Raw genomic sequence first — 27,641 nt, forward strand, 5'->3', positions numbered from 1 at the left:
CCTGCTTCCTCCAGCAACCTCAAAAATGACCTTGATAACAAGGACTCTCTCACCCTGCTCAAAGCACTTGCTCCTTTTGTTTTTCCGTTTGAGCTCAAATAACTCAATGTGGGACCGCAGTGAGAAAACCCAGTCCTGGAGGGGTTTCATTTATCACCCAAGAACATAGTCCATTCTTGGGTAGAAAAAAGGACTTTCTATTACAGTTTCAAAATTACCCATTGGGATTGGGTTGAAAATGGTTCTGGACTTTGTTTCTATTCAGGGAAGTGTCATATGTCACTCTGGCCAGTTTTCATCCCCCCATTCTCCTGGAGACCTGGGAGTGGGCAGGATCTGACTAGAGAGGCTGCTTCTTGCAGTTTTCCACTTGGGCAGCGCCACAGGTGGAATATTGCCTGTCTTTCTTCTGGAAGCAGCTGCTCACAGGGCTGTAACAAAGTCTGGGTGGCTGTTCTCAGCACCATGGTTCTGAGAATGGGATGGGCCAGCCTCGGTATAAATCCTGGACAAGCCCCTCCCCAGTCCATGACTGCCTAGAACTGGAGCTAGTGGTACAGGGCAGGTGGGGCGTCTGGAATATTTAACAGTCAGGAAAGCATAGCCCCTGATTAGCCAAATCTTAGCACTCAGTTGCTGGGAAGTTCGGGGCCTGGAGCAGAAGCTCTGAGCAGCCAGGTGCTGAGAGTTCTGCAGGTGGGTGTTGTCTAATCCAATAGGGCAGCTTGGTGTGATGGAAGTGCGTGGGATTGGAACCTCCGTAAACAAGGGTTCAAAGTCCAGCCTTGACTTCTCTTGGCTGTGTAACAGTGTGCCAGCCCAGAGCCCCTTCCTCTTCACTAAAAGGCGAGCACCCACACCTCGGGGCCAGTATGAGGATCTGAGAAGTCAATGCCTCTAGAGCCTCCCGTCACACAGTGGAGGCCCGTGTGTCTCCACTCTGAGCTGATCTCAGGAGAACTATGTTGGGTGTCTGAGCTGGCATCAAGGAGACCCCTGTGACTCACTCTGCCTGGAAAGAATGTCCCAGGTCCCTTTTCTCTTCTAAGACTTCTGGTGAAAGAGAAACTCAGGCTTCATTGAAAGCTATTCTGCTTCCCAGAATCACTGTAAGTCCTATGGGTGGGGCAGAGCCATTCTCACATACGTGAGCCATGCAGGGGACTTGTCTCCCACTCCTGCTGGGCACCTCTGCCCACAGCTCCACCTGACTGGGGCTTTCTGAACTCCCTTCCAGCTTGGCTGCCATCTCCAGCCCTCTATGGCCTCACCATTGACCACTCCTGCATCCGGTGGAACTCGCTGTGCTTGGGGAGGCGAGGGGCCTGTGCCTACTACGACAATGACGCTCTCCGAGACAGGTGAGGGCCCAGCACGCAGTGTCCCGGAGCCAGGCCGTGGGTTCGGCAGGACAGTAGTCATGTGTCTAGTAGCTACTGTGGGGTTGTCGGGCTTCTGGGGAAGAGAACATGAGGGCCTGCCGTGCCATGCACAGGGAGCAGGGGCTACTAGAACAGGCATTTCAGGGCTCACAGTGAGATGTTCAGGGGCTTCCATGACCCAAAAGCCCTTGGAAGGGGCAGCAGCAGAAAGAAGGGGTGGGGATGGCTGGAGCCCAAGGAAGAACCCACGGCTGTGGAACAGTGGAGGCCAGCCTGCTGCTGCTCAGAGACAGAGGGGTGGCATCATGGATCCTGGCAGAGGTCCAGGGCAGGGGAGGGGAGCACCCTGCCTCAATGGGCCAAGACCAGCTGCAGTGCCATTGGGTTCTGACCCCTTCTACCTCACCTGCTGTTGTTGTCCTATGACCCAGAAACAGTGGGAAGGTGGGCTTGAGGGGACGAGACAGGGGCTGGAAATGGTATGGGAGCAGCAGAGAAGGCTGCAAAAGGGACAGGCCAAGAGAGCAGTGAGAAGATGCCCCTCTCCTTCTGACTCTGCTTGGAGGAGAGGACCCTCTGGGGCTGGCTGGGGCCACTGGGTCCCCTCTGGCCTTCTGGAAGGAGCTGGTGGAGGGATGGTGAGCACCAGATTAGGAGTCCCATGCCTGCTCCCTGCCTGCTTCCCTGAAGCTTTGTTCCCTGTTGGATCAAAGAAATTAGGAAAGTAATCCCCACCTGAATGGTGCCCACACCCTCCATGGGCCAGCGTGGGAGTGACTCCACTCTTCTCACTGGTCCTGGCCCTGGATTCTGGGCTACAGAGTTCCTCCCTCACCAGTCCTGGCCCTGGGATCTGGGCTACAGAGTTCCTCCCTCACCAGTTCTGGCCCTGGATTCTGGGCTACAGAGTTCCTCCCTCACCAGTCCTGGCCCTGGGATCTGGGCTGCAGAGTTCCTCCCTCACCAGTCCTGCCTCCTCCTGCCCACAGGTACCTGGGCCTGCAGATGGGCTACAAGGCGCTGGGCATGCTGCTACTTTGCTTCATCAGCTGGAGGGTGACGAAGAACAAGGAGTACAATGTGCAGGAGAAGGAGGCAGGCCTCATATGACCCCAGCCCAGGCCACTGCCCTGCTCCAGAGAGTGGACCTTGCCTCTTCCATACCTGCCTATATTCACTAATGTTAACACATCATTTCCTTTTTGTATTTTTAAACAAGAAAAAAAATCCCAGTCCTCATTTGCCTTCCCTACCCCCTCCTCTCAGAGTCCTCCCCATGGTTCCTAAGGGCCCCTGTGCATCTGTGCTGTGTGGGCCGGAGCTGAGGGGCAGAGTCTTCCCTGGCCCCTTGGAAGGGGCCCTCAGATGTCCAGGCTCACTTCAGTGCTGGGTCCTCCAGCAAGGATGCCACTGAGGCAGCCAGGCCCCTCACCAGCCCTGGGGGGAGTCCTAAACAGAGAGAGAAAAAGGGTATCTGCTCTCCTTGCCGGGCAGCTCCACTCTCCTGCTGACTGCCTGCGCCCTGCAGAGCGGCAGGGGTCAGAGGAAGAAGCGGGTGGCTGAGTTATTAACAGCCAGAGCCACTGGGAGCCTGGGGAGCCTGGCTGTAGCTCTTTGCACCTGGGTTTGGCATCAGCACGGACTATGCAAGGGGCTGGCTCCCTCCCCCTCAGATCCTCACTTCCTGTACCTAGAGGTCATTCTGGGTGCTGCCATGTTGGGAAGTACAGCCTCTGCCCATTACCTGCACGCAGGCACCAGAGCAGGGACTGAGAAGCCCCAAGGATGGGTCAACTAAATGCTGCTCATAGGAACCCTGGACCTTTCTGTCCTTAGATCCTCACGTTTATCACTGTCTTTCTGGGGTACGTTTCAAACCAAGAAAGCTACAGCATAGTGAAGACCCATGGAAGCCTATGAAATGGTCCCGATGCCCAACCTCCCACCCCTTCAATGTGGAGACGAGACCCCTCATCTCAGAGTAATGGGAAGAACCTCCCACACCTCCCTGGCGGCAGGTGAGGTGGGTTCACATGCACTTCCCTATCTGGACTTCAGCCTGTATTCTGAGTAGAGAGGCAGTCTGAGACGTCAGCAAAGCAAGTGATGAAGCGGAGTAGATATCTACTGTCACCAAGCTGGATGGCAAGTGATGAAGCGGAGTGGATATCCGCTGTCACCAACTGGATGGCAAGCTGCGACCCCAAAACAGAGCCAGTAAGCTTGGCTTTTCTGGTTTCAGACATGCTCGTACCATCAACATTTTCTCAGCCTCTTCTCACTGCCTCCAGAGAGGTGGGTGCCTGGGTTAAGACACTGCCGCTATGTGATAGAGGTTGAGAGACAGAAGGCAACAAAGAAGCCATTCTTCAACAAATATGATATTTATTGGAGACTGACTTTGTACAAAGCAGTGCTAATATAGGGTTCTCCACGGAACTTCCCTCAGCTCTTAACTTACTTCATTAGGGCCTCATTTACATTAGGGCCTCCCAGGGTGTGTGCGGTGGGCAGTGTGGGACTGGGGGCATGGGGGTTGGTGAGAGCAGGAGGAGAGGTAGGGAGAGCAAGAAGCCACGGTTTGGCATGAAGGATCCTGACCTGACTATGCATGCCATCTACGGCCCCCAGACTGACTCTGCATCTGGCCCTTTGCCAAACAGGTCTGGCTTATCATGTCCTTTGGAGCAGCTGGGTATGAGTCATGGCCATATATGACCCTTAAGTGCCACTCTCCTTGGAAGACCCCCTCCAGAAGCATACTAGAAGCCACCTCTGAAAAGGCCTCATATGGTGATATGCCAAAATATGTATGTCAATGTCTAAACAATGTTCAATGTCATGAGACTGAAGTCTTTGTGGAAACCACTGTTACAGAAAGGCTTATTTCGAAAGCCACCTTATTTCCAAAGATCTCACTCAGGAAGGGAGGCTCCATGTGACCTCAGGGGACAGTTTTAGCATTTGAAATGGTTCTGCTTGGAAAATGATTCCCTGCAACTAATCCTGGTCTTTCCCACGGCAATTTATCAAAATATGGAAGGCACTGCCTTCAGCTGAGTTCATGAACAATGGATGCCAACCTTCAGATTCTGGAAGACTGGTTTGCCCTCCCAAACCTTTATTCTATTATAATATTACTATTAAAATATTCTAATTTTGCTATTGATGTAACTTGGTCATGATTTATGTTGTCATATAGGTCTGTCAGAGAACAGACAGCACCTGGACCTTATTTTATTTTATTTATTTTTGAGATGGAGTCTCACTCTGTCACCCAGGATGGAGTGCAGTGGCGCAATCTCAGCTCACTGCAACCTCTGCCTCCTGGGTCCAAGTGATTCTCCTGCCTCAGCCTCTCAAGTAGCTGGGATTACAGGCCTGCACCACAACACCTGGCTAATTTTTGTATTTTTAGTAGACATGGGGTTTCACCATGTTGGCCAGGCTGGTCTTGAACTCCTGTCCTCAAGTGATCTGCCTGCCTCTGCCTCCCAAAGTGCTAGGATTACAGGTGTGAGCCACTGGACACTGCCAGCACCTGCATCTTGCAAACAAAGGAAGTACTCTTGATATAGATCCCAAGGGTCCATGGCCATGAGGATTAGAGGTAATGCAACTGTCAACCCATCAGCCTGGTATCAGGCAGGTACCAGACATGTATCAGACACTGCTTATTCCTTCAGTGAAGTTCTGCTGAGCTCTGAGAAGGTCCGATCACGGCTCTTGAGTTTATATCCAGAAGTGGGATTGGATGCAAACAGCTAAGTCCATGGCACAAAACAGAATTAATATCATAGTCACAATTGATCACATGGTCACAACCAGTGCTACTGCTGCCCTGAAAATCTGTCTTCTCAGATGTCAGCAAGGGATATAATAGTGTCACTTTAATTTCACTTCTAGAGCACAGCTTAACTAGTTTCTTGAGTGTGAGATGCTCATAGAGGATGTTGTTAAAACGCAAATTCCCAACACCCACCACCCAGCCGGAGTCTACTTCTGTGGGTCTAAAGGGGACCCAGGAATGGCGCTTTTAATGGCCCCCTCATGAGACTGGTGTGGGTGGTTCTCAAACCCTGAGAGGTGGGCCGTCCATGCAGCAGAGCCTGGGGGAGGCCCATTTGTGCTTGGACCACAGAGAAATTTACAGGCTCGATAGACCTTTGGTATATTCAAAGGTGAGTGAAGGATAACAAAATGAAGAGATGCCTGTGAATCTGATTTTTTGGATGGCTGCAACCATGAGTGAGTGGGCATGAAACACACTCCAAGAGCTCACATTGATTAGGCTCTTATCAGTACTGAGAGAGACAATCTCACTTCACAAGCTTGGATGTGCAAAAAGAAAAAAATCAGTTATTTCTTTAAATCAGTTAAATCTCATTTCAAACCCCCATCCTGCTGTCTGGCTGGAAATTCGACATCAACCTTGCTTGGGTCTGACTCTTACAGACATCTAAAGGTCCTTGGATGCCTGTGCATTCAAGGGTGTCATCGTGGGTCTTTGGTCCCTTTCACATTTGAGGCTATTTAATGGCCCTGCTTCTCACCTGAGCCTGGAAACCCTACAAAGCCCAGACCCCAGGGTTAGGGCCACCTCCCTGTATATACTCGCAGCTATGTCCTCCCCCAGCCCCAGTCCTAGGAAGCCCACTTATCTGCACCACTCCCTCTGCCCACATAATCCAGCCCCTCAAGGGCTGAACAAAACATCCAGAAAAGGGCTGGGGCGCGGTGGCTTACACCTGTATCTCAGCACTTTGGGAGACTGAGGCGGGTGGATCACCTGAGGTTGGTCAAAATCAGCCTGACCAACATGGGGAAAACCTGTCTCTACTAAAAATACAAAATTAGGCATGTGCATGCCTGTAATCCCAGCTACTTGGGAGGCTGAGGCAGGAGAATCGCTTGAACCTGGGAGGTGGGATGTTGTAGTGAGCTGAGATTGAGCCACTGCACTCCAGCCTGGGTGAAAAGAGCAAAACTCTGTCTTTAAAAAAAAAAAAAAAAGCCAGAAAAGGAAGAGTGTGCAAGAACCTTTTTTATTCCATCCTTCTTTGACTCTTCTTGAAAAAAGAAAGCGCAAATACAGTGATAACTAAATCTCCATTTTTAGTTATTGTATCTCCATCAATTATCCTTTGGCCCAAAGCCCCTTGGGGTGGTCCTCCATGATGGATGCCCCATTTAAAGGTGAGGAATCTGATCCTGAGGAGGCAACCATCATGACCAACTTCACACAGATAGTAACTGTCCAGGCCGGGACTCAAACCAGGCTGTACACCTCTTTCTGGTCCAGCCCAATCTCCCCAGCAGAGTCATTCTGAAGAGTCAGGGTGGACTGCAATGGTGGGGAGGCCCCTCTTTTCCCACTGATGTTCACTGGCCCATGGGAGAGAAGTAGGGGAATCTCTCGAGGGCCATTAAGGTGAGTAATGGAGCAGGAGAACCAGACAACAGTTCATTTACCTACCTTCTATTTAACTAGCAACCTCACAACTATTCATTAAACGGGGCCACTTTCTCCCTATAGCACCATGAGTTAAAGCAGAGTTGTGGAGAAAAGAGACCAAGAGGGAAGGGTTTTGAGAAGAAAAGGCCCTAAGAACCCTGCACACAGACCTTTGAGGGAACAGCCCCATCTGGTGACTGATTAGCAGATTCTTGCTCAAGAAATAAAGCCATATTGTGATTTCCTTCAACCACTCTCAAAGATGGAGAGATACAGTTAAGCTGGAGTCCGAAGCCAGTCAGTATCAAATTGATATTAAAATATTATATTACACATTTCCAAAGAGATCGGCAGTAGCTGTGTGTGTGTGTGTGTGTGTGTGTGTGCGCGCACGCGCGCGCAAGAGAGAAATCATGCAAATTCAAGAAAAATACATCCTGTCTTTTGCAACCACAGGAATTAAATACCTGGAAGAAAGGTCCATCTCCTGCCAATAGCACCAGATACCAGATTCATTATAACCTTTCATCAGAGATAAAGTATGGAAACAGATCCTGGGCAAGCCCTTGGCAAATCATACATGAGAGGTAGTTTTTCTCCATGACACACCCTGGCCGTTCCTCCACGCTCCCAGACACATCAGGTTCCTAGCCCTGCTACACTTTGACAATAATAACTAAAATGTGCACAGAGCTTTACAGTTTACCAAGCCATTAATTCATTTAAAACACTTCTTTAATCCGTAAATCAGTGGGGAGAGGCTTGGCTATGCTGTGGTAACAGACCTCTCTAATCTTAGTCACTTGGCACAACAAAAGATTAGATCTTGCTCACAGAAACCTGTGGTGATCTGGGTGACTCTCAGGGCAGTGGCTCAGTAGTGTCCCCTGCCTGCTCAGGGCTGGGAGAAATGGCCTCAGAGTCCCCCAACCAGTGTCTCAGTAACTCAGGCTTTTTCCATCCTGAGTTATTCCATTTTATTATAAGCTGCCATGATCAATGGGGAAGGGGAAGGAAGTCCTGGAAGATCCTGCACTGCTAAGCAATGCTTTGGTGCAAAGTAACCCTCTTTACTATGCTCCCAGCCCAGCTGCCACAAAGGCAGGACAGAATATCCTGTGTGCTCAGCAGAAGGAAAGAGCAGATATGGATGCGCACTAGAACTCTCTACCGTGGGGAGTGAACCTAGGTGGACACAGCTGCTCACCGGGACACTTAAACCAGCTTTGCGGGGCTGCTGGGGTCAGGAAGCACAGTCTGGAAAGATTTCCCAATGGCGGAAGCACCAACTGTGGGTCCCTGCAGCTCAGGAGATGATGCCCCGGCAAGGCTGAGCAGTCTGCAGAGGGCTGGGAAGGTGGGAAAGACAATTTGCTCAGAGGAGGCAGAAATGAGGTGGGGCTGAGAGAGATGCAGGGTCAAGAGTAGAATGGCTTCAGAGGGGAGAGATTTGCAAAGGACCACAGGATGAGGAGGCTGCGGAGCCCAAGAGGACAGCTGACGAGTGAGACCCTACGGTCGAGGAGGAGATGGGATGACTCTCATGGCAGAATTGCATGGGAGTTCCCACCAGCCCTGTGGGGCGGCCATGCCTAGTCCCATCCTGCACATGGAGAAAAAGAGGCCCCTTCCAGTCGCCCCTCACCCCTCCCTTCATGTATGCAGTATGCGACGTGTATAAAGACAAGAGGTGACAAACACATGGCCCCTACCCTTAAAGGACATATAATCCAGAGCTAGGACAAGACCTTAACATAGCGCTCTGAGTTCATTTGCTGAGCAATGGGAGAAGGGGCTTGATCCTAGTCATGCAGGAGAGACGATTTCAAGAGAGTTGAATATACTGGGGAAGACTTTCTGGACAAAGGGAACAAGCAAACGTGTGCAAAGGTAAGGAAGCAGGAAAACCTGTGCACATTCTGAGAATTCGCTGGCCAAGGCCAGTGAAGGAGCGCAGCAATCAGGCAGCAGAGGCAGGCAGATCCATGCTGAGACCGTTCTGGAGGGTCTTGGGGTTGGCTTATACCAGGCGGTGAGGAGTGGGCTCAGCCTGGTCCTGGCTCCTGGGTTAGTGCTCAAATGCCCCTCCGCCCACTCAGAGCCTGGAGGAATGGCCTCAGAGCCCCTGCCAGCCAGGCTCAGGAAGGCATTCCTAGCTCAGAGTACCCTCCCGGAGTCTACACTGGAAGAGATTCGAGTGGGCCAAGCCACACACCCAGAGGAGCAGAGGTGCAGTCCTCCCGCATAGATTCCACTCCTGCCCAGCGCACCATGGAGCCCCCACCTTGCCCACCTGGGAGGAACCACTCTGCCCCTGCTCAGGGAGAGTTGGCAGCTGCTGCTCTACCCCCTCCCTCCCTTCCTCTTCCACCTTCTCTGTCTTCTCATCTGGGCGCTGGAACGCAAGAGTGAAACTGCGTCAGAAAGCTTCAGTCTCAAGGCAGAGTGGGGCCGCTCACTGAAAACGGCTTCTACTCAGGTCCCCAGCATGACTAATCTCTTTCTCTTTGCTCTACAGGTCTATAAATGGGCCACACAGCAGTCATCGCTTTTTAAATCCGCAAAATCCCTAAGTCCATTAAAAGTGACTTCAGAGATCCCAGATAGGGACCAACATTTGTTTAAACCTTTGTTCTCGTTACATCTTATGACCGCCAGCTTACAAAAGCGGGACTGGGGTTCTGGGTGAGACACATCTCCCTTGAGTTTACATTGGAAAGAACAGAGGCAGGTGTCACACAATTCCTCTTTCACCCGATCCGCTTTAAGTCCAGAGTTTCAACAGCCTAGATGGGTTGAAGGCTCAGAATGTACCAGACATCCGAAGGGCTTTGCATACATTTGCTCCTGAATCTTCACGACAGCCCTGTTAGATGCAATTATCATGCCGTCCCACAGACAAGGAAAGCGGCCCAGGGGACTGCGGGCTCAGCTCCTTTCCTCTGGCTTCCTCCAAGAAGGAGTGGAGGTCCCTGCCGGGTGGGCGAGGCGGGGTGGGCGGCCCCCAGCGCCCTGGAGTGGCAGTCGGCCACCAGGGGGCGCCGTCCCCCACTGCGGTCAGGGAAGTCACCCGCGGCAGCGCCACGCCCGCCAGCCCACGGGCCGCCTCTGCGGCCCCACAGAGAGCTAGGCGGGACTCCCACCACCTCGCACAGCCTGCTTCCTCGCCGGGGCGCCCTCGGGCCTGGAGGACTCCCCGCGCCCACCGCACGCACACTTCCCCCTACTCTGGCCACCCCTGACGGCCGGGGGCTGAGCCCACTCGCGCCTGCTCATAGGAGACTTCCTCTCTGCCTCCCCGCGACAAAGCACCGTTTCGTCCGTTTATATTTTCAGCATGGAAGTGCAACACATTAGAGAACAAGGGGAGTAGAGAGTAAGGTGCCACGAGGCACCCACCGAGAGGGCCCGCGGGCACACACGGCCTCCCCAGGCTCTCTGACCGGCCGTGGGCAGGGTGGTCCCCGGAGGCACTGTGGGGTCATTCGCACCCAGAAGCTCCCTACAGCGTCACCGGCACCATCTGGGAACCACTATTCAGCCACTGCATGGGGCTCAGGAGCCTCCGTTTGCTCCTTCTTCCATTTCCCAAAACCTTCACCAGGACACCTCCTAGGGCCTGGTCCTGAGATAGGCGAGCGTGTCAGGAAGAAACTGATGTCCGCATTCCACTCATTGTACACCCCGGGAAGAGGCAGGTACCCATCCCGTCACAGACTCACGCACCCAGGCAAGCTGAGCACCAGGCCTGTAAGGGCGAGCAAGACAAACAGAAAGCAGACAACCAAGAAACCACCCAAACTGCGGCTGCAATTGGCTGATCAATTACAGCTGCAAAAGTGCCGTGAAGGAGACGTGCAAACAGACAGGTAGATGTCTGCATGGAAATGCAGGGAGAAGCGGGTGTATGCGGTGGATTAACAAAGGTGAAAGAGGCCTGTTTTCTAGGGGATTGGAGATCTGGAGCAGATGTGACCTGCTAGAGAATCAAGTCCAACACTGAGCTCCTCGTCCTCCGCGAACCTTCCAACCTCCTTTCCGTGACTTTCCTGTCTCAGTGAATGGCATTCCAGCCTTAGTTAATTAGACCAAAAACTTGAAGACAATAGAAAAGAAGCTTTAAAAAGATATTTTTAAAAATCTACTTTACTGATATAGAATTTATGAACAATGAAAAGCATGAATTTTAGGCCTACTTACCGTTCAATGAGTTTTGATAAATGTATGTAACCATATGACCACCATTTTAATGAAGGTATAGAATATTCCCATGACCACCAGAAAATTTCCTGATACCTCTTTCCAGACAGTACTATCCCCACCTCCTCACTCCATCCTCCTTCCTTGTGCAAGCAACCAATGATAAGCCTTATTTCACCATAGATTAACTTAACCTGTTCTAGAATTTCATATAATCGTGTTCACAGAATACATTATTTTACATATCTGGTTTCTCTTGCTTAGCATAATGTTTCTGAGATTCATTCGTGTGGCTATGCATATGAGTAGTTCAATCCTTTTCATTGCTGGGCGGTATTTCATTGAATGAATAGATCATAATTTGTTTATCCATTCACCTTGGCATCTAGGTTGTTTATAACATTTCTATTATGAACAAAACTGCTTAAATATTAAACAATGTACATTTGTGCACAAGTCTTACTGTGGACCTACACTTTTGTTTCTCTTGGGGAAACATTTAGGAGCAAAACTTGCTGGATCACAGGGTATGTGTACATTTAACTTTATAAGAAACTGCCTGTTTCCAAAGTCATGCCACTTAATGCTTCCTACTGCAAAGAAGTCAGTTGCTCCATATCATTTTGAAAATTTGGCATCATTAGTGACTTTTTAAATCAACTGTTTTGAGGTTTAATTGACATGCAATGTATCCATATCTTTTTATTTTTATTTATTTTTTGTTGTTGTTGAGACGGAGTCTTGCTCTGTTGCCCAGGCTGGAGTGCAGTGGTGCAATCTCAGCTCACTGAAACCTCCGCCTCTTAGGTTCAAGCAATCCTCGTGCCTCAGTCTCCCAAGTGGCTGGGATTACAGATGCACACCACCACACCCAGCTCATTTTTTATCTTTATAAGAGATGGAGTTTTGTCATGTTGGCCAGGCTGGTCTTGAGCTTCTGACCTCAAGTGATCCACCTGCCTTGGCTTCCCAAAGTGCTGGGATTACAGGCATGAGCCCATCATGTCCAGCCAATATATTTTTAGAATAAGGTCAATTTATTCTGATAAATGTGTACATCCATGTGGCTTCTGTATCCAAATTAAGATATGGAACAGATCCATCTCCTGAGTAAGTTCTCTCCTGCTCCTTTATGGTCTTCTCATTACCATACCTCTTCTCCCCAGGGAACCACTGATCTTCTGTCTATCACTGTAGATTAGTTTTGCCTGTTCTAGAACTTAATGTAAGTGGAATCTTAAGTATGTCCTCTCACCATCATGCTTTTGGGTGAGATTCATTCATGTTGTTGTATGAATCAGTAGTTTATTCCTTCCCTCACATGCGAAATGGATTTTAACTTTATAAAATGTTTTTAGATCTTTACATTATGAACATCTTTTAACAGTCATGAAATAATTGTTTCAAATGGCCTAAGCCCATCAGTTTGCATTTCAAACGATCTTATTACATCTTAAATAACAAAAAAAATGCATAGTTTTAAAAGTCACATATTTGTAGAATGAAACTAGTAAAGGCTTATCATAAAGACTGCCTGTTGAATATTCCTGTTTTCCATTATATCCATAGGTAGTCTCTGAAGTAGGATCAGATTATGACAATCAGATCATCTAAGTTTCTATGAAGGCATAAATTTTGTGTCTGCTTTTTCAGTTTTCACATTAAATTGCTAATAAGACTATCTGAAAAAGTGAAAATACTATCTTAACTATCCTATGCTTGGTTAATTTTCTACAGGATATTTTTAATTGCATTTTTAAAGATATTTGTAGATTTGCATGCAGTTGTAAGAAATAATACAGACAGTAAAGTGACTGGACACAGTGGCTCACCCTGTAATCTCAGCACTTTAGGAGACCGAGGTGGGCAGATCACTTGAGGTCAGGAGTTCAAGGCCAGCCTGGCCAACATGGTGAAACCTGTCTCTACTGAAATTCAAAAATTAGGTGAGCGTGGTGGCAGGCGCCTGTAATCCTAGCTACTTGGGAGTCTGAGGCAGGAGAATCGCTTGAACACGGGGAGGCAGAGGTTGCAGTGAGCTGAGATTGCACCACTGCACTCCAGCCTGGGTGACAAGAGCAAGACTCCATCTCAAAACAAAAACAAAGACAAAAAACAAAAAAGAACTAATACAGAGAGATTCCTTGTACATTTTGCTTAGTTACCCCCAATTGTAACATTTTACAACACTATATTATAACATTGCAGCCAGAATACCGACATTGATAAAATACTTTTTTTTTTCCGGGCTGGACTGCAAGTGGTACAATCTTGGCTCACTGCAGACTCTGCCTCCTGGGCACAAGTGATGCTTCTGCCTCAGCCTCTGAGTAGTTGGGATTACAGGTGCATGCCACCATACCCAGCTATTTTTTTTTTTTTTTTGTATTTTTAGTAGAGACGGGGTTTCACCATGTTAGCCAGGATGGTCTCAATCTCCTGACCTCATGATCCACCCGCCTCAGCCTCCCAAAGTGTTGGGATTATAGGCATGAGCCACCATGCCCAGCCACAATCCATTTATTTTATTCAGATTTCTTCAGCTTTACTTGTACTCATTGGTGTGTGCATACATGTGTGTGTGTGCCTATAGCTCTATACAATTCTATCACCTGTGTAGCTGCATGTATCCACCACCACAGTGGAGATACTGAACAGTTCCGTCACCCTAAGAATCTCTCCTGTTGCCCTTTTAGAAACATACTTACCTCCCTTCCACCTGCCCTGTCCCACCCCATCTCTAACCCCTGGCAATCACACTAATCTATCCTTCATTTCTAAGATGTAACTAAGCTATTCTTCATTTCTAAAATCTATACTGTTTCTAAAATTTATTTCTAGAAGGTACATTCTAGAATACACACACACACACACACCATGGATGAATCTCACCCAGAAGCCTTAACCTGAGAGGACACACTTAAGATTCCACTTACATTAAGTTCTAGAATAGGCAAAACTAATCTATAGTGATAGACATCATATCAGTAGTTCCCTGGGGAGAAGAGGTATGGTAATAAGGAGACCATATAGCATATATAATGGTATATATAATATATGGCATATGTAATCATATGGTATGTATTTTTTTCACTCAATATCGATATAATTTACTAAACAGTCATTCAAGTTGTTGCATGTATCAGTAGTTTGTTCTTTTTTATTACTGAGTAGTATTCCATGGTATGGATGTACCACAGTTTGGTTAACTATTCACTTCTTGAAGGACATCTGGGTTGATTCCAGTTTGGAGCTAATGTGAATAAATATACTATGAATATTTGTATATAGGTATTTGTGGGAAGAAAAGTTTTTATTTTTCAGGGTTAAATATCCAAGAATGTAATTGCTGAGTCATATGATAATTGCATGTTTAATATTTTAAGGAACTGCTAGTGTTTTCCAGAGTGGCAATACCATTTTACATTCTCACCAGTAATGATGAGTGATCCAGTTTCTCTGTATTCTTGCCAGCATTTGATATTGTCCCCCTTTTAGTTTAGCAGTTCTGATAGGTATGGAGCAACATCTTATTGTGGTTTTAATTTGCATTGCCCTGGTGGTTAATGATGTTGAGCATCTTTTATGTGCTTATTTATTATCTGTATATCCTCGTTAGTAAAATGTCTGTTTACATCTTTTGCCCATTTTCTAATTACATTGTTTTTTTAACTGTTGTGTTTTGAGAGTTCTTTATGCTCTCTACATAATAGTCCTTTGTTAGATATGAGATTGGCAAATTCTCCCAATCTATAGTTCATTTTTTCATCCTCTTCACATGGACTTTCACAAAGCAAAAAATTTCATTTTGATGAGGTCTATTTTATTAATTTTTCCTTCTGTGAATTGTGCTTTTGGTGCCAAGTTCATTCTTTTTTATTACTCAGTAGTTTTCCATGATATAAACACCATATATCTACATGTTTCAACCTTTGACTTGTTGATGGACATTTGGCTTGCTTCCTGTTTGGGGGCCATTATGAACATTTGTGTTAGTGTCATTTTATAGACATATATTCTCATTTCTCTTGGGTAAATACCTTAGATGTGGAATTGCTGGATCATATGGCAAATATATATTTGACTTTATAAGAAATATTAAACGATTTACCAAAGTTATTAAAGTTAGAGTGGGATTACTACTTACCATTTTTGGCCTTCTTCATTACTTTCCATAGATCAAAGTTTCCACCTGGAATCATTTACCTTTAGCCTGAAGAACATCCTTTAGTATTTCTTGTGTCACAGTCCTCATGGTGACAAGCTGTCTCAGCTTTTGTTACCCTGAAAATGACTTTATTTAACTTATTTTTGACAGATGTTATTTACTGCATATAAAGATCTGGGTTGGCAGTTTTTTCTTTTGCACTTAGAAATGTCATGTCATTGTCTTCTAGATTCCATTATTTATGCTGAGACGTTAGCAGTCCATCTGTGCCATTGATCTCTGTATGCAGTGTGTCTTGTTATCTTTTCTTTCTAGCAGCTTTCAATGTTTTCTCTTTATATTTGGTTTTCAGCAGTTTGGCATGATGTTCCCAGGTGAGCTTTTATTTATATTTATATTTGTATTTACTTATATCTTATTTATATTTATCTCTATATGTTTATTTATATGTATAGTTCACTGGGCTATTTTATCTTGCTTGGGATTCACTGAGTTATTTTTCAGTTGAGAAAATTTCAGCCTTATATCTTAAAATATTTTGTCTAGCCCACATTCAGTCTCATCTCCTTCTAGAACTGTGATTAACCATATTGGGATATTTGATACATTACACAGGTCTTGTTCATTTTCCTTCATTTTTTTTCTCGCTGGTCCTCAGATTGGATAATTTTCATTGCTCTGTCTTAAGCTTATTGAGCTTTCTTCTGCCATCTTCTGTTAACCCACTCTTATGACCATCCGGTGATTTTTAAAATTTTGGTTTTTATATTTTTCACTTGCAGAAATACGATTTGATCCTTTTTTGTAACTTCTATTTCACTTCTGAGAGTCCTGAACTAGTCACTCATTAAAATCAGATTCTCATTTAATTATTTGAAAATATTTTCCTTTAGTTCCTTATTTATAATTTTTAATTCCTTATTTATAATAGCTACTTTAAATTTTCTGTCTGCTAAATCTGGGCCATCTCATGGTCAATTTCCCTTGCCTACTTTTATTTCTGGACTTTGGATCACATTTTCCTTTTCCTTTGCTGTTCTAGTTATTTTTTAGCATCTATTGGACATTATGAATGATATCCGGTAGAGACTCCAGATTCTTCTGTCATCATCTAAAGAATGGTGATTTTTGTTCACTTATTGGCTGACCACCTTGAACCTATGTAGGCTTGGTTTTATACACTCGGTCAGGGAAAATCTATAAAAATCCCAGATATTTGCCAAGCCCTTCTAATTTAGTGGGTCTCAACCTCCAAATACTGTCTCCTCTAAGGATCTCATTAGGGCTCAATTTTAGGCATTTGCAAGGCAGGTCTAGAGTATGCTTTGTTCTAGGACATGTTCCTACTCCTCCTCTAACAGCACAGGGGTGTGAAGTCTTGCTGCCCCACCCATCCCAACGTTTTCAGGCTTTTGGTTGATATAAGGTAAGAGATCAGGGAGATAGGTGGTGTTTCAGCCACAGCCAATCACCTTCTGCATGTCTGCACCACCCAAGGGAGCCTTCTCTGGTCTCTTGTTCTGCCGCATCTTTCTAATGAAAACCCAGGGAAGAACCATGGAGAATATCTTGTGAGTGTGTGTAAATTCATGTCTGGAGCTCTCAGTTATTCCAGATCAATATGCTAGACCAAATTCTGCTTTTAGGAACATATGAAAATATTAGCTGATTTCTTCTTGCCCACTTAGATGGTGGCCTCCTCTTCTTCCTGTGTTTCACTCACAGTTTGTGTGTTTCTGGGTTGCCATGCAACCTCAACTCTCTGGTGAATTTATGGAAAGTTATGGTTTTACAGGCTTCCTGAGCTTCCAGTTGTTGTTTTAGAATGGGAACAATATTCATGGGCATTCTGTCTCTCTACCTCCCAGACAGAAGTGGAAGACCTCAGTAATGTCCTCTTACAGAGAGACATTGCATAGTACAAGTAGCACTAACCATAAAAAAGATTGATAAATTGAACTACATTAAAATTAAGTACTTATTTTCATTGAAAATACCATTAAAAGAGTGAAACAACAAGCCACAGAGAAGAAAAGAAATTACCAACTTATACAGCAGACAAAAGACTTATACAAGAATCTGTACACAAAATTTCTACATGTCAACAATAAATAGATACACCCACTAGAGAAATAGGCAAAAGACTTAAACAGACACTTCAGCTTTTACTGTTTGAAATTCATCTGGAACTTAAAATGTTATAATTAATAGCTTTTTACCCCCAAATATCTGCAAATGTTTGTCTTGTCTTGTCAGAGCACAATATTTGCTTGTTAAACAAAGCTAATTATAACCCACAGTTTAATTTTATACTCACAAGGTACCTATTTCCAAGAACAAAGTTTTTGTTTTTTTTGATAAAATCCAGTCCTTTATCCATGATTTTCTTCAAGAAACTCATTAAATATGTTTACATACATTTCAGAGTTTAAAAACCAGAGTTTCACTCAGCATTCTATGAGATTACAAAAATCAGCCCATTAGAGCTGTGAGAACACATGGAGAGCACGGGAAGGAACAAAATGCTCACCAGCTCTGACTGTTAAGGCAATGTGTCAGGAATCTACAAATCACTTAACTGTTTATCTGAACACCCCTGTGATATCATTCCACGTCTTTGTATTGACAATCTTGTATGGCCATGATTCACATGTGCTGAGCAGGAGGGAATTCCTAGAGACACACCCTCCCTTCTCCTCCCACCTCACTGCACTTGGGTGTCCTAGGAGAACACCATTAACCCTTCAACAATGGAACAAAGGGACTCAACCCCAGTGCAGCTGGAGAGACCAGGAGGCCTTTTCTAACTCATCCAGTGCTGCCAGGACTGGCCAAGTATTTCTGGGATACCAAGCAGAATGCACACATCGAAACAGAGGGCTCCACATGCTTGACTCACACACAGCAAGCACCCACTTTTTGTCTGGGTGCTATTTAAATAGGAATGACATTCCACATGAATGCCCTATGTGCAGTGAGGAAAAGAAAAGGCACTTTCGTGAGAACTGACTCCTAGTAAAGCAGGTAGAAGCCAGAATCGTGAAAGCCTTACACGGCTTGGGTAGATCAATACACCCACTTCTGACTGTCGGGCCCCTCCTAAGGTCCAAGAGAGTGAACACACTCAGACCAGCCAGCCTGGGTGGATTTTCCAACTGAAGCTTTACCCTCTGGCCACAGAGAGACCTTCAGGAGAGAGGCCAGGGTTCCTGGAGAGCCCCAGAGAGAGCCGGAGCCTCTGCCTTGGTCTGCAGCAATGATGGAAACCTCTTTCTCAGGTGGGGGCTGTACAATCCAGGGCAGAGCAAATGTACACATCCTCATCTTTCAGACTGAAACCTGAATTTCTATGGTGTGAAACAGCTGCCTCTGGAGGAGAGAGAAATGTGCCTAGGTCTTTCTTAATCTTACCATCTTACTACTGCTGTGGTAGGCTAAATCACGGCCCCTGAGGATATAACCACCTTCTAATCCCAGAACCTGTGAATGTTACTTTATATGGCAAAGACTTTGCAGATGCAATTAAGTTTAGGATCTCAAAATAAGGAGATTATCCTGGATTACCTAGATGGGCCCTAAATACAATCACAAGTGTCCTCCCAAGAGGGAAGTGGAGGGAGATGAGACAGGAATACTTAGAGAAGGGGAAAAGATGGCAGAGGCAGAGATGGAAGTGATGGAGGCACAAACTAGGAAGGCCAGCAGGATCTGGAGTGGGCAAGGAGCAATTCCCCACGAGGGCCTCCAGAGGACACAGGGCTCTGCTCACACCTTTATCTCAGCCAGTGATACTATTTTCAGATCTCTGGCCTCCAGAACTATGGGAGAATACGTTTCTGTTGAGTTAAGCCACAGAATCTGTTGCAACAGTCATAGGAAATTAATACACCACCTCTCAGCTAGAACACCTCTTTACTGACGGGGTTTCTAACGTCAGGTTTCAATCTAACTGGCCAGCAGGTGGGCATTTCCTTTCCATATATCATTTAGGGATTACAAAACAAAATCGGCTTCCTACTCACTTTGAGCTGGCAGGGAAGTTGGATGGGATCCTGGCACACCTGCAGATAAAGCCCCAAGCCTGGCAGGCTGGGCACCCCATCTCCCCAACCCCCAGTCTCATCTGACTCACAACCCCTTAACTGTTATAAAAGATCCCATGTTTTATTTAGGAATTAATCTGCCATAAATTCTTTGAAAAATCCTTTTTAAGGAAGAAAGCTTACATTAAATTTCTTATTCACAAAGACTCTACTTAGTTTATAAACTTTCAGATTAATTATAGCAAGACCAGAGGGGACATAGCCAGGGATTACTTGTCAAGGGAAGGATGAATAAATTCAATTTCCTACCACAGATATAGTTTGCAACTCTAAGTAAACAGTCGCAATTTTTTTATAAAAAGCATCCCAATAACTTCACTTTTCTTCAACAAATATAAAAAAATAAAACAAGTATTGTAGTCTCCACGGTCTTGATATTAAGGGTTACATTCCACAGGGAATTAACGATAAAGCCTAGAGTTAAACTGTACAAGGTTACCAGAGCATTCTTGCAAATCAACTACTTAAGGTTATGATGACAGGACTAGAATAAGCAGAGCATTAATTTTTTTAAGTTTTCCCTTTTATGTAAAGAAACATCATAATGGGATTTGTAAAAAGAATGCATGCTTATTATAAATTATTTAAGCACTGGATAGAGGTTAAAAAATTCAAATGCAACTGCTCATAAATAATTAGCATTTACATTAGCAGAGTGTCTTCTAGACATCTTTTTAGTTCATATGTTCCAGCAACTCTACATAGATATATTAAAATATTTTTATAAATATGTGATTGTTTTATATACATTATTTATCATAAGTTATCAGATTTAATTTTATTTGTATTTAAAACTTGAAAAAGAAACCAAAAGGAATTTGAAAAAATTGTAAAATTTCAAATAAATGTTTACTCACCTTGAGAGTTTTTACAAGAGTCTTCTATATTTACAAAAAGAGATTTGGGAGAGAAAAACCATTGAGAGTTATCATCTTTACATTCCACACTTCAATTTAGGTATTATCCTTTGATTCCCAGCTATGATAAACAGGGACATCAGCTACAAAGCATCCTTCCTTCTCATCCCCCATCTTCACATATTGTCATATTAACATTTTACCTACGTACTATTTATATTTTATTTTGTAACTATAACTTGTAAAATGTTTTGTATTAATATTATTTTGATTGATTGATTGATTGATTGATTGATTGATTTGATATGAAGTCCTGCTCTGTTGCCCAGGCTGGAGTGCAATGGCATGATCTTGGCTCACTGCAACCTCTGTCTCCTGGGTTCAAGTGATTCTCCTGCCTCAGCCTCCTGAGTAGCTGGGAGTACAGGTGCCCGCCACCACGCCCAGCTAATTTTTGTATTGTAGTAGAAATTGGGTTTCACCATGTTGTCCAGGTTGGTCTCAAACTTCTGACCTCAAGAGATCTCACCGCCTTGGCCTCCCAGAGTGCTGGGATTACAGGTGTGAGCCACTGCGCCTAGCCTCTATTATTTCATAGATATTTCCAAGCCTTACCACTAGACATTAGAACAGAGCTCTCCACTTTAAAAAATTTTATTTTTATTTACAAAAATTTAATTTCAAATAAGCCCTGTACCACTCTCAGGTAATATTTATTCTTCGATGCTTTTATTTTCACAAATACTTACTTTAAACAATATCTCCCCCTTCGAGTTTTCACTGTGAGTTGTGGCTATTTTCTTGAATATTTAAATTTTTTCTAAGGCTTAGAGAAAGTAAAAGATTTTACCCAATGTCGCACAGCTGATATCTAAAGTCAGGATGCAAATACAGGTCTAATTTCAGAGCTCATTCTGTTATCATCTATCTCATTATTTGCTGCCACAACTCAGTTATGCAATTGCTCATTATCCATCATCCCCACCTGTCTAGCTCTGTAACTATCCATCTGTTACATCCATCCATCCATCAAACATCCAGCGACCTACTTTTTCATTATTCTATCACACATATGATGCAAACTTACACACACTTACATGTAACCATTCATCTATCCAGACATTTCAATATGCCATCTGTCAATCCATCTGTCTTCCTTCTATCCACCTATCTATTCATTTATCTACATTCATTTACTCCAGCATACGTCCACCATCTACCCATTTATATATGCATACATAGATACATCCACTGATCCAGGCATTCTTCTATGCATCTAACCACCCATCAATTCACCCATTCACAGATCACTCAATTCCATCTCCAATCCATCATCCATCCTTTCTATTAATTCATCTACTCATCCAACCAGTTCATCAAATTATCTGATAACTCTGAAACCCAGATCTTCCATAGAATAGGGAATGGTTTTGTCTATGTCCCTTTTGATCTCATTCCATTTTCCAGCTATCAAGGGAAGACCACAGCATCTCATTGGCATGATAAGCAGGTCTATGGACTCACATCCTAATTGTCTCTTACCTAAATAAACCTTCTTGCAACAGAGTGTGGATCTTATGGTATCCCATTAAACATTGGGTCCTCTGTTAACATTCTCCCCAGTAACTGGATTTTCTAATCTTACGGTAACCAATTCCCTCTTCATTGAAGAGTAATCAGCACAGATTATGACCTAACACAATGAAGCGGAAACGATGCCCATATATGGACTCATGCAGACCTCCTCCCACATTGGTCTCATGATTTTATTGGGGGCACATCAATCCACCACTATGAAGCTCTCTGGTCATCCAGCCAGCACCAAATATGACTTGACAAATTGCATATAGTTTTTTTGTTTGCTTGTTTGAGACAGGGTCTCACTTGCCGCCCAGCTGGAGTGCAGTGGCCCAATCACCACTCACAGCAGCCTTGACCTCCCGAGCTCAAGCGATCCTCCCAATTCAGATTCCTAAGTAGTTGGGACTACAGGTATGCACCACCATGCCTGGGTAATTTTTGTATTTTTTGTAGATGCAGTTTTGCCAGGTTGCCCAGGCTGATCTCCAATTCCTGGGCTCAAGAGATCCACCCACCTTGGCCTCCCAGAGTGCTGGGATTACAGGCATGAGCCACCATGCCTAGCCCGAATATTGTTTTAAATCTTCTCTTCCCACTCTCTCTGTAGGTTAAGCGGCCTGGAAGCACCACTTAAGTGGACCTTGGTAACAACCAGAGGTGAGAAAAGCTCAGTTTCTCACTCAGATGAGTGAATCACAGCCACAGTGGCTGAATCAAGGCTATTTATGAAAAATACAAGTCAAAACAAATCAGGAAAGTATATAGAAATAAACAGAAGCTTTAAAAACTCTCTGGCAGAGTAATTTGCAAAGTAGGGATAGGGAAACTGTAATCAAACCTAGAGTTGAAAAAAAGAAAGGAGAAAGAGGAAGAAGAGGAAACTAGGACTAAGAAGAATGAGGAGTTGAAGGGGCAAAAGGAATAGGAGAAAGAGTGATACTAGTACCTCAGAAGACAGCGAACTAACCTAGTCTTCTAGTTGTCTCCCAAACATTCAATGATAGAAAAATTATGGAATTGAGTAGAGGAACTAATATTAAGTGACTAGCCCTTGGGGAGACTAAAGCTGGGGTGAACTAATGTGAAAAATTAACAGTCTGAGAGGTAGGAAGAAAGGATGGTGCAGAGATTTTAAGTTTTGCTCTTTCCTCGTTCCGATATTTTCCAGGGAAAGTCACTAGTGGCCTCCTATACTGTAAGAAAGAAATCAGCAGCAAGAACTCATGCAGTTCAGGAATTCCAGGGTAATATGGGAGCCATGCTGGATTGAGATTCTGAGAAAAGCAAATGCAAGGTGACCAAGTGTCCCAGGACATTGACTCTTCTGTCCTATTCTCCTCTAAACCTCCAAGGATGTTGGATGAGCATCTCAAGGACAGTGGACGACCTTCTCATGTGTATTAGTCCGTTTTCATGCTGCCGATAAATACATACTTGCAACTGGGTAATTTACAAAAAAGAGGTCTGTTAGACTTACAGTTCCACATGGCTGGGGAGGCAAAGGGGAGCAAATCACATCCTATGTGAATGGCAACAGGCAAAGAGAGAGCTCATGCAGGGGAACTTCCGTTTTTAAAACCATCGGATCTTGTGAGACCCATTCACTATCATGAAAACAGCACAGGAAAGACCTGTCCACAGGATTCAATCATCTCCCACCAGGTCTCCCCCAAGACACATGGGAATTATGGAAGCTACATGAGATTTGGGTGGGGACACAGAGCCAAACTATATCATCAGGTATGCTGTCTGACCATTCCAGAGATTTCTGTCTCCTCTTGGTGCTGCATTTGTCAAAAAAGTTAAGGAGGAATCCCTGACTAGAGAAATTTCCCTGTGAAATGAAAGCAAAAGGACTGTGGAGCAGCAGCTCTGTAATATCTGAGGCTCTCCATCCTGGGGCTCATCCCCACTCCTCTCTTCGTATTCACCAGGAGGGATAAAAACAGCAGCCAGACTTTAGTCATATCCCTTATCCACGATCAGACTGAGAATCTCATCATCACCAGGGAAACACAATTTCACAAGCCAAAATCAGTAGGCACCTGAGGAGCTGTAAAAGCTATACAACAAATTGAATAAAATGTTTATCACAGACAGGCCAACATCAGAAAATGAGCACGATAAATATTAGAAATACATTCAAAGATGTAAAAGAGAATATTAGTAAAATGAAGAAGGAAAAAGAGGGCATAAAAAAGAACCCTGTGCCTCTTTTGATAGAAGAATAGGTCACTCGTTCAGGATATCAAGAAAAACTAGGAAGAGTTTTTAAAAATATATTCTTGAAGATACTAGAGAGATAACAAGGTAGTAAAGAACTAGTGGGCCTGTAGCTTCAAAAAAAATCAAAAAGTATTCCAAAAAGGTGAGCTCAACATTTGGACTCTTTCTACCTTGAAAGCATTTATTAATTCTGAAGGAGTTAATGGAGAGGCTGATCAGTGTTTTAGACAGTCTCAAGGGAGTGGGGTAAAAAGTCAGAATCTAGGACTCATCAAGGGAAATAGTCTAGCACTGGGATGAGAACCCAAATAATTGCAGCACAGTAATAAGACTGGACAGCAACAGACTAGTTCTCACAGAGATTTCAGCCTCAAATCAGCTCAGTCTCTGGAATTGGATTAAAGCAACACCAGTTTACTAGAATTCCCTGGTGCCTGGCATAAACAAATGTAAATCCTCCCTAGAGAAGGAAAACATCTTCCTAAGCCTCAAGTTATTTCTATACAAACAGTTTTTCAAATACAATGTTCCTCAGATAATAAAAATAATCAGACACTTGAGGAAACAGGACAACATAAATAAAAAGAGGATAAAACACCCTCAAAACAAAAACCCCAAGCCAACCCACGAAGGAAACAGACCAATAAAGATTCCAGATAGTCAAGGTACTGGATACACACTTTAAAATAATGCTTGCTAAATTTATTGAGATTAAAAAACATAAGTCAGAAAATTTTTGAGATAAGAGAAAACCATTAAACAGGATATATTTTTAAGAGACTATGGTAGACTTAAAAAACAAATATACAGACATTCTAGACCTCAAAATACAATAATTAGGAGCCTATTTGATGAGTTTTTAAAAGATTAAACATAGCTAAAGAAAAAAATTAGTAAATTGGAAGGTTAATCAGAAGAAAATAATGCTTTATAATGGAGTATAATATCACAAAAGAAAAATAAGAGATATATGTAATACAGTAAGCTCTAACATATCTGTCATTGTAGTCCCAGAAAGAAGTAAGAGAATGGTGAGGAAAGTTTAAAGAAATAGTTTAAACGATAATGTTTGATGGCTGGGCATGGTGGCTCACACCTGTAATCCCAGAACTTTGGGAAGCCAAGGCGAGTGGACCACCTGAGGTTAAGAGTTCAAGACTAGCCTGGCCAACATGGTGAAACCCCATCTCTACTAAAAATACAGCAATCAGCCAGGCGTGGTGGCAGGCACTTGTAATCCCAACTACTGGGGAGGCTGAGACAGGAGAATCGCTTGAACCTTGGAGGTGGGGTGGAGGTTACAGTGAGCCATGATCACACCACTGCACTCCAGCCTGAGTGACAGAGTGAGAGTGTCTAAAAAAAAAAAGATAACATCTGAGAATTTTCCAACACTGATGAAAAATATCACCATATATTCAAGAAGCTTCAAGAACTCTGACCAGGGAAACCAAAAGAAAAACATATCCAAGTACATCAAATTTCCAAAACCAAGGTAAAGAGAAAATCTTATAGCAGCCAGAGAATACAAGACAGATTCCCTCTGAAAGGAGCAACAGGGAGCAACAGTTAGACTAAAGGCTGACTTCTCAACAAAAACAATGAAAGTCAGAAAACAATGAAATATTTACAAAGTATAAAACGGATATAACTGCAACCTTGAATTTTATGCCCAGCAATATCTTTCAAAACTAAAGGCAAACTACAGATTTTTTTTTTAACTGAGAAAATTCGTCACTGACAACTCCACAGTAACACTTAAAGACTTTTTAGGCAAAAAGAAATTGGTCCCATAAGAAAGATGGAGATGCAGGAAAGAATGTAGAACAACAAATTGGTAACTATGTAAGTAAACCTTAATGACATAATGTGAATAGGGTGTTCAATTTTACACTTTTAAATAGTCACATTAGAAAGAGTAAAAGAAGCAGGTTAAATTAATTTTACTAATATATTTTGTTTAACCCAATATAACCAAATTATTATTTTTTCAATATATAACATATAAGAAATTATTAAACAGATATTTTACAGATTTTTTTCACATGAAGTCTTGGAAATCCAGTGTGCAGTTTTATATTGATAGCATATTTCAATTGGGATGCAATATTTTCATAAAATTGATAGATAAGAGTAGGCTCACATATTTAAATTGTTTCAAATTAAAGTGTTTTAATAACTGAATTCAGTATTAAACTTTTTCCTTCAATGTTATACTTTTTCTTTAATACTTGTATTCATACTGACAAAACTAGTTCATCTTTTTCAGAAGCATTAATTTGACTTTAAAGCAAAAGCATGCTGGTTTCAAAATTAGAGTTAAAATTAAGTTAAAGTTAAGAATAAGGCCAGGTGCTGTGGCTCAAGCCTGTAATCCCAGCACTTTGGGAGGCCAACGCGGGTGGATCATGAGGTCAAGAGCTCGAGACCATCTTGGTCAACATGGTGAGACCCCGTCTCTACTAAAAATACAAAAAATTAGCTGGGCATGGTGGCATGTGCCTGTAATCCTAGCTACTCGGGAGGCTGAGGCAGGAGAATTGCCTGAACCCAGGAGGCAGAGGTTGCGGTGAGCCGAGATTGTGCCATTGCACTCCAGCCTGGGTCACAAGAGCAAAACTCCATCTCAAAAAAAAAGGATAAAATTAAGTTAAGAAAATTTAAAAACCTATGACAACTCAGTAGTATTAATATCACATCAAAGGGGTATAATATAAATTAAAAGGTAATTCCAGATTTATCAACATTAAAGAGTATTCTTTTATTTTTTTATTGCATTTTAGGTTTTGGGGTACATGTGCAGAACATGCAAGATAGTTGCATAGGTACACACATGGCAGTGTGTTTTGCTGCCTTCCTCCCCTTCACCCATATTTGGCATTTCTCCCCAGGCTATCCCTCCCCAGCTCCCCACCCTACTGTCCCTCCCCTATTCCCCCCAATAGACCCCAGTGTGTAGGACTCCCCTCCCTGTGTCCATGTGTTCTCATTTTTCGTCACCCGCCTATGAGTGAGAATATGCAGTATTTCATTTTCTGTTCTTGTGTCAGTTTGCTGAGAATGATGTTCTCCAGATTCATCCATGTCCCTACAAAGGACACGAACTCATCGTTTTTGATTGCTGCATAATATCCCATGGTGTATATGTGCCACATTTTCCCAGTCTAGTCTATCATCGATAGGCATTTGGGTTGGTTCCAGGTCTTTGCTATTGTAAACAGTGCTGCAATGAACATTCGTGTGTATGTGTCCTTATAGTAGAACAATTTATAGTCCTTTGGATATATACCCAGTAATGGGATTGCTGGGTCAAATGAAATTTCTATTTCTAAGGCCACACTGTCTTCCACAATGGTTGAACTAATTTACAGTCCCACCAACAGTGTAAAAGTATTCCTATTTCTCCACATCCTCTCCAGCATCTGTTGTCTCCAGATTTTTTAATGATCGCCATTCTAACTGGCATGAGATGGTATCTCAATGTGGTTTTGATTTGCATCTCTCTAATGACCAGTGATGATGAGCATTTTTTCATATGTTTGTTGGCCTCATGTATGTCTTCTTTTGTAAAGTGTCTGTTCATATCCTTTGCTCATTTTTGAATGGGCTTGTTTGGTTTTTTCCTGTAAATCTGTTTGAGCTCTTTGTAAATTCTGGATATCAGCCCTT

At 43.8% G+C, this 27,641-nt stretch overlaps 1 protein-coding gene, 1 long non-coding RNA gene and 1 pseudogene across 2 annotated transcripts in view; 2 read left to right on the forward strand and 1 right to left on the reverse strand.

Moving 5' to 3' along the window:
• Positions 1–4,551, forward strand: part of SLCO2A1 (solute carrier organic anion transporter family member 2A1) — a 92,549-nt gene extending 87,998 nt beyond the window's left edge. The window contains exons 13-14 of the mRNA XM_035277736.3: positions 1,238–1,361; positions 2,372–4,551. Coding sequence (XP_035133627.1) covers positions 1,238–1,361; positions 2,372–2,492 — 245 coding nt within the window. The 3' untranslated portion in view covers positions 2,493–4,551. The remainder of the gene's footprint in view (positions 1–1,237; positions 1,362–2,371) is intronic.
• LOC144579930 (uncharacterized) overlaps positions 1–27,641 on the reverse strand; it is a 66,894-nt gene that overhangs the window by 20,434 nt on the left and 18,819 nt on the right. The gene's annotated exons all lie outside the window — the stretch shown is intronic.
• On the forward strand, positions 3,289–10,079 carry LOC144580035 (uncharacterized; annotated as a pseudogene).

This window comes from Callithrix jacchus, chromosome 17 (genome assembly GCF_049354715.1).
Source record: "Callithrix jacchus isolate 240 chromosome 17, calJac240_pri, whole genome shotgun sequence".
In the NCBI taxonomy this organism is placed as follows: Eukaryota; Metazoa; Chordata; class Mammalia; order Primates; family Cebidae; genus Callithrix; species Callithrix jacchus.